The sequence below is a fragment of the Coffea arabica genome, chromosome 8e, assembly GCF_036785885.1.
Source record: "Coffea arabica cultivar ET-39 chromosome 8e, Coffea Arabica ET-39 HiFi, whole genome shotgun sequence".
Taxonomy (NCBI): Eukaryota; Viridiplantae; Streptophyta; class Magnoliopsida; order Gentianales; family Rubiaceae; genus Coffea; species Coffea arabica.
The window spans coordinates 8,333,677-8,348,001 of NC_092324.1; the positions used below are offsets into that span (position 1 = coordinate 8,333,677).

The window sequence follows — 14,325 nt, forward strand, 5'->3', positions numbered from 1 at the left end:
TCATGAAAGGGTGTATGAATCCTGCTGGAGAATGAGATATTAGATTTTGAACTACTGCTGGGGTCATGGTAAAGGTTTTTGTTTCAAAATTTTTTATTATTATCTGAGAATGAGAGAGATTATAGCAAGTACTTTATTTAGATTTCCCCAGCCATTTGTTCTGCCTAGAAATTTGGGGTGTTAGAAGAAGAGTAGAAATAAGACTTGTGCACTTGGAAGAGTTTGGAATGGATATTCTTGAGCGGTTGAGCCTAACGTTTAAATAAAGCTTAAGAAACTAAATTTATAATCTGCACCTGCTTATCACATTTTTATCCAATTCATGAGTTTGAAATGTATATTCTCGAGCCTAGCATCTAAACAAAGTCCTTTGTAGAAACGTCTGTGCAATTAAGAATTTCTTTCTGGATCTTCTCCATGAAATGTTGTACAAGAACCCGTTGCATAAACTAGACTGAACGTCATTCTGTTGTTTCTTTTATAAGCTGGTAATTTGTTCATTAATCGTACCACGTTTTATGTTGGGACTCATGGGGAGTCTATAGCTGCTCCTTTTATCCAAAAACACAAAAAAAAAAAAAAAAAAGTAAAGGAAAACAGGAGGCCCAATTTAAATATCAAGTCTCTTGCCTTTTCCCCCCGCAAAAAAGACATTTCAGATTATTTTCCCTACACTTGTATTGGTGCTGCTAAGAGATTAGCAACAACTATTTTTCCACAAGGGTATTTAACCTTTTATTTGCATTTTTTCCGATTGGACAACCACCAAAATTCTTTTGTACGTGTATACGTAATACATATTACAAACTATGCTATCCCAGAGATCAGCTAGCCAGCCTTGTAGATCTATAGATATGAACTTACATGTATGGCATGTATACAGCTCTATTGGTGTCAATAATGCAGCTTCAGTTATGAGAATAGCTCTAGCATTTCCTCCTCCTCCTGCCCTGCTCAAGTTACTTCAGCAGTGGACCGACATCAAGATAACCGGTGAGAGGTGTTAAACAGGTTGATGATCTTCCTCCGGAGTTTGAGGCGGTTTAGGTTTCCAATCGGGTTTTTCATCCCAATAGATGTCATAGAATATGTGACCCGGAGTATGATTTTCCACACAACACCATATACCTGTATATGTCTTCACACGCTTCCTGAATTTGTCCTCCATTGACTGATCATTGGTTTCTTACAGTTAGTGCCTTTACAAAATAGAAATAAATTCCTAGAAAGCTTGAAGAATGTACAGAGACTAACACACATACAGGCAAGCGTATGTATCACATACAAACACAAGTGAAGAGAGAGAGAGATATAACCTTGTCGGTGAAGCCTGAGAAGGCATCTTGCATCGATGAGAACTGGATGACTTCAACATCTTTGAATGATGAGAATACAGTCTTGTACTGATTGAAACAACCAAGTTTTAATGTTGGTCAGTAACAGATCTTCAAAGTCTGATGGATTGGCAGATATAAAATACATAGAACTGATAATGCAAAAGATAATACCACAAAATAGATGAATGAAATGGAATGGATTCAAGTTTGTTTGTCTGGATATAGCCCACCATACGTGTGTTTTCTAAAATATGAATAACTGATGCTGAAAACAATAAGGATTGAGATAAGCTGAAGGAAATAACACAGGTTAATTGGTGCTTGGCATATTCATGCAGGCAAATTTTGTTATCAAATAGGTTAAATAAAAGAATTCTGAATCTGTTCATTTGGGCACCTAATAGAGTTGTCAAACAACCCCTAGCCCATTTTCAATGAATCAACCATGATATTTGTCCTATTTCCCTTAAACTGCTATCGAATAGACCATCTCTGGCAAGAATGGTTGATGGTTGTTAGTAGCAAAGCTACTGCAAACTTAAAGATGCCATTTTAATGGTCACCACAAGTAATTTCACCAGATTTCTGTTTACTGGTATTTGCACTAATGCAGATAATTAAATCTGTTGATGGATAAAATGCCAACAATCAGCAATATCCAAACCTTCATAGAGAAAAAATTCTGAAAAACAAGTTGAATAACTATTACATATGAAACAGTAGAAGTTCTGGAATCCACTAAATAGATTTGAAGTCTAGTGCTGAGATCATACCGTTTCTTCAGAACTACGCTTTGGAAATTTGAGAATTCCAGCTTGACTTGTACTGTTCGAAACTTCACAACCTCGTGACCCCTCTTGACAAAGATTTACATCAAGCCATGATTCTTTCACCTGGGAAAAAAAAAAGGCATAATCAGAGTTTGTCACTGAGATGTCACCAGAGATGCAAAGTCATAAAGCTGTTGTTTAGCAGCTCAAAGGGAAACCTTCTTGGGCATTGATGGATTATCAAATAAAGAATATTCCCTAATTCTGATCGGTGGTCCAAATTCGTCCTCTGGCAATTCCTTCAACATTGTGTTAACCTGAATGAAATTTTACAAGGAATTAACCGAAACTGAACACAGTTCATAGGAAATTATAGATGCATTGAACAAAAGATTATACTCGCAAACCTATTGTGAGACAAGATACTTGAGATGATTCCACCTGCATCATGAGGTGGTACTTTTTACATACTGTAGAGCTTCTCTACAGGAAATTGACTTTATGAGAAAAAAACAAGGCTCCTTGAAAAGTATTGTGACAAAAAGCAGCAGCCTCAACTCAGTAATGAAACTTCAGAAACATTAAGAGTCCATTATTATTACTCGACCATAGAATGGACTCCTGGAAAGAACCTATCATTATCAGCGTATCTAATAAGCAGAGACTACTTAGTAAATACATAGGGAAACCATAGCCAATTGCAAATGTCAATTACTTCTAAGGCCAATTGCTAGATAGTCTTATACCAAGTACATCACTTGCAAGAAGACAGGACATAATTTTTCATTCCCCTACCTGCAATGCCATCCTATTTCTTTCGGTTAGCATAGGTATGAACCAATTAACTAAGCAACCAAACTGGTTTGAAGAGCGTCTTTATTATAATTCTTCTAAGGCAAATTAGTCCTAAAAGCATTTAGTACCTCAAATACATGATCCAAAGGACAGATAAAAGGTTGTTTCGTCATACTGCCTTGCAAAATTCCAGGATGTCCAAACCATAACCTATCCAACCTGCACCAGAGCGGAGGCATTACCTAAAATCACAAATAAGAACAAAGAGAGATCAAGACATGAAAATAATGCTGCATCTTAGATTCCATACAGACAATCAACTTCCAAGGTAATTTAATAATGTTACATAAACAAGATTAAGCTTTCACAGACCGACGGTATGAGAACTATCATGAGCAGACTTGCATTCATAAAGAGCCCTTGACAATCCAATTAGTGCTTATGTCACATCAAGCAGGGACTCTTAGTAAACAACCTTTTTCACTGTCAGGGTTTAAAAGATTAACACCTTAGAAGTACATTGTCTTAGATTGGGTTTCCTTGCTTTTATTTTTTTACTTCTATTTTTTTTTGCTAGCTGTCCATTCAAAAGGCCTTCATAATTTTATTAGTACTCATTGCGCATCAAGCTGGGCATCCTAGTAGAGAATTTTTTACTCAGAGTATAAAAGATTGGTTTAATCTTTTATACACTAACAGTGTATACACTTTCACCATTGGATGCACGACACATAATCCGAATTTGAATTTGAAACCCAAATTTTGTAAATGTATCGTGCATCCAACCATGATAATGTATACACTTTTAGTGTATATAAGATTTACTCTAAAAGATTTACATCTTCAAAGTACAAAATTTTAGACTGGGTTAAAGAGGAAAGGATTCTTACCAATGTACGATTCAGCAATGAAGCAACAGCAAGGGCAGTCCTTATTTGTTTTATCTGCATAAATGTATATAAGAATGAAACATGAGAAGACATGACAAGGTAATTAAAACCAAAAAAAAAAACATGCTAATAGGGACATACTTGGTAATTTACAAGAGCAAAGTGTGATTCAACATTATGTTCTCCATCTAGTAACAAGCTCTTGGGTATACAAGGTTTGAATGTCAAGAACCCTCCTGCATAAGATTCTCAAAAACATTACAAACTCAGCCTTATACCAGCAAGAAAATGACTGGGAAAAAGAAAGCTACAAATACCAAAGATATTCAACAAACACCACTGGAGATAGGTAACTAGTCCAAACACAATAGAATACAAGCAAAGAAGTTCAACCTTGAATCTAGAGAAAATGTCTCTATACTCTTCATGTGTGTATCCATTGGCTAGAATAAGCTCATAGAAAATTCAAAACCTCTGACTGAGTAAAAGAAAAAATGAATAAGCAGTATCAGAGAACGTATATCCCCCTTTGCCACAGTTAACACAAAATGAATTTCCAATTCATTGCTCTCTCTTTGAGACTCTAGGTCCGTTGTTACATTTCCTGGGTTCTTGAATTGTTGATTGAACCAAGTTAACATGGAAAGAACCTAGTCCAATGGAAGCGTAAATAAATACCAAGCAACAGAAATAACAAATAGAAAAAGAAAAGGACTTTCCCCCAAGAATCAAAACATATTGAAGTGTGAAGAAAGAAATGATGTCACAAAGTAGTAGATAGTTCAGGGGTCAGAAAGGTACACAGTGTACGCTATCTTGGATAGGCTCAGGATTAGTTGCAGATCTTTCAAAATTCTTTAACAACTTTATTGCAACTTTGGATAATATAGTAATAACAGGTATATTTGAACAGGGTTGTTCAGCAGCAGTCATGGACTTTGCTGAAATCTGCACGGACTTCAAGTTCTTTGTTCATTTTACATCTCCACAAGACATTTTTGGAACAGTAATATCAAACTTAAGACAGCAGGATCGTCACAATTAACAATTATATCAGATCTAACAATCCACCAAGGAAAAACACTTCATTGTCTAGGATCTGCTTAAAATAATGTATGAATTTAAATAGCAAAAGATCGGATGGGGTGAGAATTTATACATGCCAGCTGTACATGAGTTGAGCATAGATAACCTAGTCTAAAGTTTTCATTATTTTCACAATAAATGAAGTAAAAACTTCCAATTGATACACGAGTGAAGACCATCGATACAAAAATTACATACTCCTTTTAGTATTGGTTTTCTCAGATGTGACATGATATCCAAATTATCAATGTTGAGAGTGAAAACTATTCATCTAATAGCTCTTTAAAGATTCAAAACCTTTAAATTATAGGCATCTTTTCCGGTATTATACTCAGGTTCTGGCGAGGTCATCTCATGTTCTGAAAGATAATAGCCAGTACTTCCACTTGAAATATGATAATTTATGTAACTCTAAGACGTGGCTATGTAGCATCCATACCGCATGTACTTGTTTCGGTAACCAGGGCAGAAGAAATATATAACAACAGAACAACTTAAATTTACACGTTCCCTAAAAGAAATAGCTCATTCCAGAAGGAGAAGCACTTGGGCTGCAAATAGACAAATATGGTGATGATAGAAACAAGAGGGTCCCAAAAACTCTTTGTAAACTTGTTATCTTAAATTGGATAGCGGTTGCGACCCAGGACAAGGAATTGAAAATATGATGCCCCTTAAAGGAAAGATTAACACACTCACAAGAAAGCTACACACACAACCATTTATGTATACAGAATGAACATAAGAGACACGATAATCACCACAAGCCATTTATCAGAAGGAAATCCATGCAGATAGGTTTTTCAACATTTAGAAGAAAAAAACCTGATACATCGTAGTAATCTGGTGGATCATAGAAAACCATTGCTTCTCGTAGCCTATGACGCTTTCCCTCAGTACCAGCATATTGGAATGTGGTATGTACAGCATAAGGCTCCAGTCTGAGTTGTTGATACATTGCCTGTAAATTAGCATAGGGGCACAAGAAACTTTAGACCTAAGAATAGTTTTATGAAATGAAAAATAAGATCCTAAATTGGACAAAGATGTTTACCCAATTATTACCTGCGCGGCAAAATCAGAAGTTGAGAAGCAGAAAAATAGCATCATTTCAGGGGCTTACCTGGACAAAATAAGTATGGCCACTGCAAAAAATACTTGCAGGGAGAAGACCTAGCTTGATGCTTCCATCATAAGCATAGGCCAGTCCACTTTGTTCATCAACAGGTGGTCCTAGCTGCCTCCTGACAAGATCATTGAAACCATTCTGATCCCATACATCATCATTAGCGAGAAGCAATTCTTTCCATTCTCTTGCCAATTTTTTTGTAGAATTGGATGGCCGCCAGTGGAATATACCAATGTTATATGCAGCACCAACTACGCAAGAAAAGGCATTTCATGTGTAAAATGGCAGCATAAGAGTAATTTTTTATTAGTTATATTCGAATATCTTTGTTCTTCAGCATTTTTCTAAATTCTATATGAAAATCAAGCACAGCTATCTGATCCTGAAATATATCAGAGAGAAAAGAAAAGAAACTTAATTGAATGTGAAAAAAATCAAACTTAAGAACTGATGTTTTACAACTCAATGGTGAAGTTCTAATTAGCTGGTTTGTGCAGGTCCAATAGTAGAACAGGAAGCATGCTTCTGAGGATTAAAATTGCATGAATACCTTCATATCAGCATTAAAAATGCACTCTAGCCAGTTCCGGTGAATCATTGTGAATAAGCTATATTAATATTACTTTCATGTGGGGTAATTATTGGTGTCATTGACACTATTATGGTTTTGTGATACTTGTCCTTTAGTTTTAACTGTGGGAATACCAATTCAGAGAGAAGTGTCTCATCAGATGCCAGTCTTGTAAGACTAGTAGTAGCGCAAATTATCCACATGCATGATCAAGTTGTCAGATATTCATTCTCTAAAGTCAAATGACTAAGTACAGGTTTACATGGTATAGCTTGTTTCAGCCATGACAACTAGCAGACTAAGTTATATTCAGCTGATACCCAGCTTCCCAATTTGCACTCTTCCAGAACAGCAACTTATGCTTTAAACTAAATAAAGTTTCCCTTATAACCTTATTTTTATGCGTAAAACAGCAGCACAAATAAAAAGCCCTCATTAAGTTCCATTTGCTCTAGACCAATAATCTTAGACAAAAATGAAATATGTCCGTTTTGGCCCATTTTTCAAAAACTAGTTTTTTAAATACAATGGTACAGTAATACACAAACAAAAACAACTCAAAAAAATATCATCCATACAATATATCAAAACAACTTACAAATATACATAAAAAATTTAAAAAATAAATTTTACAATATTTTCCACCTATCACCGCCACCACCCACCACCGCCGCCACCACCCCCTCCCTCTTCCTCCTCCCTTTCCTTCCCTCTTTCTCCTCCCATCTTCCCCTTCCCTCTTCCTCCTCCACCAGATCAAAGGGGGGAGGAGAGGGCCCTCTTCCTCCTCTCCTCTTCTCCTTCCCCTTCCCCACCTCAATTTGGTTTAGACCAGATCGAGGGGGCAGGGGGGATGGAGGGAAGGGAAGGGGAGGAGGAAGGTGGAAGGGGAAGAGGGAGGAGGAAGAGGGAAGGGAAGAGGGAGGAGGAGGCGAAGGAAGAGGGAGGGGGTGGTAGTATTAATTTTTAAAAGGTACCATAAAAATATTTTAATTTTAAATGTTACCCCAAAATATATTCCAAAAACCCCTCCAAAAACATCACAAAAAACATATTTATGGTAAAAGTGTTTCATATACACTGCTACAGTAAAATATTTAAAAAACACCCTAAAAAATAGCTAATTCAAACGAAACTGTTTCAAGAGGCTGGTCTTGGCAGACGCACAATAGTTGATCGTATGCATCAGATCCTGGACAAAAATATATCCTGACAAGTTACTCCACGGATTGATTTTTAACCGAAGTGCACATTTAGACTTAAAATCGTAACTCTTGTCAGGATAACATTTAAAATACATTCTTACAGGCAAAAGAAGGTTGATTATACTCAATAGGACCTTGAAATCAATTATTAACCCACCAAAGAGGATTCATTTGCCCATAAGAACAGAGGCACAACTTAAGATGGTCAGGTTTGATGACTGTTTCCAGCAGGGAACCTTGTTGGAAAATAGTCAAGCAAATTTTTCTATTCACCTCATTGCTTCAAATTCATAATACAGGTCCTAGTTGAATCAATAATCAATCATTATTATTCATCTTAAAGGCTCAAACAAGATGGTTACCAATCAGATTGCATGCATTTACAGAATACACCCCCCCCCCCCGTCCCTAATGCAAAGGACAGTAAAATTTCACTTCACATAATTAAATTCACTGATTAAGAAAACAACATTATGGATAGATTAATATCCTGCATGCTGAAAGGAGATGCATGAGGTTTAAGTTCAAGTAAATGAGCAGGACCTATTTAAAAATAGTCAATGCAGAAATGAATAACCACAATCCACTTTGGCCAGGAAAAGGGCTGCCACATTCCCCAAGTATTAACAGCAAGGCAACAGATTGGAAATGTGAAACTATTGTGATACCAGCATTTATGAAATTTAACTACTAATCCAAAATTAGTTTAAGTCAAACTAACTCCATTAAAGGATTTAAAGTTTTGAAGCGTTATTACAGAACTAAATCAAGTACCATTGATAAATTCAGGAAATTTAAAATTTTCATTTTTTTTAGAGCAGATCCAACTATATGAACAAGAACACAAGATTAAGGAGATATTTCAAGCATAATATAAAATTTTCAGCAAGACACTTCAAGCCATCATGTGAGTTGCAGAAAATTCAACTTCATATCAGCACTTAAGAATTCAGTATTTGCAACAAAAAAGCAGCATGTTCATCCATTATTGACCTAAAATAAGTGATAGCATAGCAAGATAATTTCATATTCTTAAAAACTATCAAGCAAGAAAATCTAGGCATTAGCAACTGTATAAAAAGAAAATAGCAGGGAAGTAACTTCCTTCAAAGTTTACCTTGTTGCCAGATGTCCAAACTGTCATCAACAACTGTTGGTGCAACTTGATCAGTTGAGGTCAAGATATCAGCTTCAGGGAAACGTGCTAGATAAGGCAGCGGATTCTATTACACAGAAATTGAGAAAGTGCAACAAAGAAAAGGTGAAAATTAGGCATGCAGATCAAAAGTCAAAACAGATTTTGGTATACCTTTAGAAGGCCAAAAAAGTACCTTCAAAGTTTTTTTTTTTTGGTTTTTGTTTTTTTTTGGGGGGCGGGGGGGACAACATGGAACATGTAATTACCAAGTTCCCTATATAAAAAAAAAATTATTTTAAGGACGGAAGACAGTTTGAGATTCAAGCGCTTGAAATAAAAAAATCTGCATGACATTACTCTCCATTATCAATGTTCAATCACCCTTCTCTGTATTGGTATCTTGCTTTCTTAGTAGGGACTAGTGAAAGGGACTAACAAATTCATATTTTCTCATTGTTAAAGGTCATACTTAACCAGTAATACACAAATGATAATTTTCTTCTAAATCTCTAAAACATTGTTTTATGATCTCTCTCTCTCTCTCTCTCTCTCACACACACACACACACACACACACACACACATGCAAACACAGCAATCCCATAACTCTCGGCTGCTCAAGATTCTAAATATTGTGAATTCACAATCCATCAATAAAGATAGACACTACTGTCAGATTCATGGTACCTTCCCCATTGTCCCTCCTCCCTCTTGGAGATCTTGAGAAGTACTCAATATCTGACAAATAGAATAACATAGGCCTACAGACTTGGTGTCTATGGTTGGTCTTGTTACATTCAATGGTAGAATAAAAAATAGAATCGCACCATCTTATGTCCATTGCACACCACTGCATTAGAAGGATTTGCACACCCAACCAACAATATCCCTTCCCTCCTTCACTTTACTGAAATTCCTTATGAATTTTAAAATTTTGAGAAACAGCTGATTAATTCTACATGACTATGTCACAGTTGGACATACTTGACTGGCATCCATCCCTCCTTTCCTTCTTTCCTCTCTCACTCTCTTCTGGCATCCTTTGTGAAGCCAGCCAATTGGAGCAGTAGATTGACAAATTCAAGTTACTAATTCTGCCTCTTTACCCAGCTCATAAAAGGTGCAACAGGACTTACAGTACCAGATCATTTTTCAAGCCAAATGGGATCAGTGTAAAGATGACAACTTTACTTGATCAGGCAAACAAGTAGTTGAGCAAGAAAGGTTACCTTCAACCAGACCATGTCTGTATCGCACATTAGTATTTCAAAACCCATAGGAAGAATGGCATCTATCAGAATAACCTTCTGCCTTCCCATCTTGTGAAATGCTTTTGAACCCCATCCAACATCTACTGTGCTCATATGACTACCCATATCAAAAACTGGTACACCTTTCCAGTAAAGAGCCTCAACCAGTTTTGTGTCCATGGCACCTGCATCACAATTGAGTTGTTTTTGAACAATTACGTCACTGTTTCTTGACCTCTTTCTCCAGCTCTATGAGAAGACAACTATCACTTACCAACAAGAAGGTTATCGACACCTAAATCTGTCAAGTGCTTTACCCATGTGAGGATGAAATCCATGAAAGCATAGTTACCAAAGGTGACTACTATAACATTATCCTTCACCCTTTGCTGAACCAGTTCCTTGGTCAATCTAAAGGTTTTAAGAGGTGGCATCTTAGAACCAGAAGGGGGGGCCTCCCAAATAGGCTTCATCGATTTGCTTTGTGTTTGGGAGGTGGAACCCAGAGACACATTCACAACAGTTACATGAGAAGAATTTGATACCTGGTTTTGGACTGGAGAAAAGGCAAGTAAAATAAGATACTAGATTGGGAAAAATTCAGGCATGAATTAACAGCTTAGCAGAAATAACATCTAGATATTAAAGTCAAATAACATATAGTAGATACACAAACTTGCATGAAATCTGCATTCTTTTTAAACTTTTGTATTAAACTGTAATCTGCTTATTGCAATACTAAATTGCTTTTTAGGACTGTTAGGGGAGTTGTACACCATCTAACAACATGACATCCCACATCAACAATCCATATGGTTAACCATAAGATGCATGAACATTTTAAATGTACAATTCGAAACCCAGTCTTTTGCATATCTTCCTCTTCTTGGTATATTAGTTACTTGAGTCTTAACTAAAAGTTTTCAGGAACCTAAAGAATATCATACCAAATCTTCTCTAGAAAAGAGAAAGGGAAAAGCAGTTCTCCAATACAGCAAGCAATAGTATTAGCATGCTTCCCCCTCCACCCCACCCTGCCCGGGGTGGGGGGGGGGGAATGTGTGGGAGGTTACAATCAACCATGAACTTTTGAAATATCCGATCAAAAAAATGTAATCCACATGCATAAAGTTACACCAATTTAAAGTTCATATAATTGTGTTGGAAGTACTAGACATCATGATGTTATAGCCACATTATCAGCCAATCTCAGAAATATAGTCCTTGATCATCCAATGGTTGACGACATTGCAATAAACGAGCTTTTAACACAGAAATCCAATAAAGTATAACAGACCATGATAGCAAAAGGGCCAAAAGAAAAGCAGATTTCCCTCCAATTCATCAATTAAACCAAAATCCAAAAAGACAGAAACTTTATCAAACAACAACTAAAAACAACAAAATGCTAATTGACACAGCCTTGAAAATCATTAAGAACTTAAAATATGAATTGAAAAAATAAACCTTTCTTAAACCCCAAATGTACCTGGACTGAACCACAGGGAGGAAGAGGAAGAGGAGGAAGACGATGATGAGGAGCTGTAAACTGCCGAGAAAACATAGAAAGAAGACACCACTACTCCTACCACCACAGTGGCATAGATGGTCAGAAAAACTGGCTTGTAATTTGCCATATCTTTGATGGGACTGTTCCAAGAGGCCATTTTTGCAAATATTAATACCTTTCCAAGAAAACCCACCAAGGAATTTGGATTTTAATTCAATTTAATTGCAAAAACCCAATTTTCCTCATCTGGGTTCTGATCAAAACATCAGAAAATCTTCATGGCTACTCTCTCTAGGTAGATTGTGCTAGACAAGGCTTTAGGGTGGCGAAGCTGGGTATATGTGGGGATATTTTGGCGGTGAAAAGTCAACACATTACAGCCAATAGGATGATTATTAATATTTCATGCCAATGAAACTGAAATTTCATTTGAAAACTGGAATGTGGAATATAGAAATAAGGCAAGTAGAACAAATCTTCAAATGTAATTGAAGAAAAAATATATTGTAAAGATTTGAATAATTGGAGAGTAGGTGGTGGATCAGTAATGGTGTTTAGCTGGATTTATACTTATTTATTATTTAGTTGGTGGTCCTTTACGAAGACTTCCGAAATTGGATAGTTTACTCGCCTTTCCAGTCCTACTACTCTGTTTTAGGCTTTTAACAGAGAAAAGTAACTTTCTTTATATAGTTAATTGCTGTATATCCCCCCCTTAACGTTTGGCCTGAAACAGCTTTGGGCCCTTAACTTTATTTGTTAGGGATAATTTCAGAAACTAATCCTTTACAAATTCAGTCCAAATGATTAAAATATTGTTTTACAAAGTGAAATTAGAATTTTGTACCTGATTTGCCCTTTGTGCTACATGTCCAATGAATGACAAAGTATTACAAATTAATTAATAATTAATAAATTTTAAGGAGCGTAGTTTATAGGCAAATACGTATTACTTATTTAAAATACCAGCTCTTTACGGGTATTTTACTTTCAAACATTTACTTTATTACAAATATTTATTCTCAAATACAGATTTGTATTTATTCTCAAATATTTAATTTTTGTTAAATAAAAAACCTACCAGTTTTTCTTCTGTAGAAATATTAATATAACACTTTTTCAATTTTAGTTATAAATATTTATGTATTTAGCATAAATTAAATGACTCAGGATAAAATACTCATAAAGAACTAATACTTTACACATGTAATGGATGAAAATCATAAAAAATTAATACTTTATGGGCCATTTCTTTTTTTAAAAAATATTTAATTTATATTAAATAGATAACCTACTGATTTTCTTTTTGCGAAAATATTACTGCAACACTTTTTAATTTTTAATTACAAACATTAATATATTTATCATAAATTAAATATTTGAAAATAAAATATCTGTAAAGGGCGGGTATTTTAAATAGGTCACATAACCTATTTAAAGTTTATTAATTATTAATTAATTTGTAATACTTTGTCATTCATTGGACATGTAGCACAAAGGGCAAATCAGGTACAAAATTCTAATTTCACTCTCTAAAACAATATTTTAATCATTTGGACTGAATTTGTAAAGGATTAGTAACCTCAGGGGAGGTTAGTGTAATTGTTCAAACCACAGGGGAGGTGAGTATAAATGTCAGAAACCTCAGGGGAGGTTTCTGAAATTATCCCTATTTGTTAAGCACTTTGTCCCTTTTATTCATCGCCAAAATAACGGTTGGATAAAATGACTAAAATGAGTACGCACCTTTAAATTAAAAATTGCAATTTACTGCTATGAGCCATGGTTCTAAAACCACTTTGCTCTCTCCCCAATGAATCTTATACTTAATTTTATATCCTAATTCATGTTTAAGCATTAAATAACCTTTGATAGTTTATTTATATTTATTTTTTTCCTATTATTTCTTCACTCCTAGAGTATTTTCCTTATTCTTATCCCATTCTCTCTTGCCACTACTAAGAAATATATGTAATTATTATTAATAATTGATTAATCACAAACCTTAATCTTAAGGATGTGCCTGGATAATTTATTTTTCAAGTTAAATGTGCTTTGTAACGCACACAACATATATTTTATTTTACAGAGGTTTGGCTTTCTTAATTTTTTAATTGCTCATTCTTTTATTTTGTCAGAAGTTCTTTATTTGTTAATTTTCATGATGATTGATTGGTTAATTACCAATTCATATATTTAATTCTTTTGTAGATCGTTGTAGTTTGTTGCTTGTACTACGACATTCATGATCTAAAAAATAAATGTATTTAGATATAGATACAAATCTTAGAGTTTACAATTAATTAGTTGCTAATATTGTTTAAAAAAATCTTAAAAGTGACAAGAGGGAAGGATAAAATAAAATAAAAGGGAAAATATAAAGTAGTTTGTAAACCTCCATTTTCTGTTTTATGTACTTCTTGCTTCATGCTTTAACTCTAGATCATTAACCCAACCACCTAACCCTTTTCCAAACCAAGAAAATTTTAAGGAAGAAATATGTGAGTGAAAGGGTCGCAATCCTCCATTTTCCTAGGAAGCATGGATAGGTCTGTAGGATATTTGAAAGTTGCTGTATACTTGTTGAAAGCTCTGATTTGGCATGATTTCTTTCTTTTTTTTCTTCTATCATCCAATCTTATTGT

At 35.0% G+C, this 14,325-nt stretch overlaps 1 protein-coding gene across 1 annotated transcript; it reads right to left on the reverse strand.

The window, feature by feature from the left end:
• Positions 1 to 710: 710 nt before the first annotated feature.
• LOC113704037 (arabinosyltransferase XEG113-like) lies at positions 711 to 12,321 on the reverse strand. The gene is made up of 13 exons (XM_027225662.2): positions 11,660 to 12,321; positions 10,445 to 10,726; positions 10,150 to 10,355; positions 8,901 to 9,006; positions 6,002 to 6,258; positions 5,704 to 5,839; positions 3,934 to 4,028; positions 3,793 to 3,846; positions 3,031 to 3,144; positions 2,326 to 2,424; positions 2,111 to 2,230; positions 1,317 to 1,403; positions 711 to 1,171 (listed from the first exon to the last, which is right to left on the reverse strand). Exons 1-13 carry the CDS (start codon positions 11,835 to 11,837, stop codon positions 1,004 to 1,006), a joined length of 1,902 nt encoding a protein of 633 aa, XP_027081463.2. The 5' UTR covers positions 11,838 to 12,321; the 3' UTR covers positions 711 to 1,003.
• Positions 12,322 to 14,325: the final 2,004 nt, after the last annotated feature.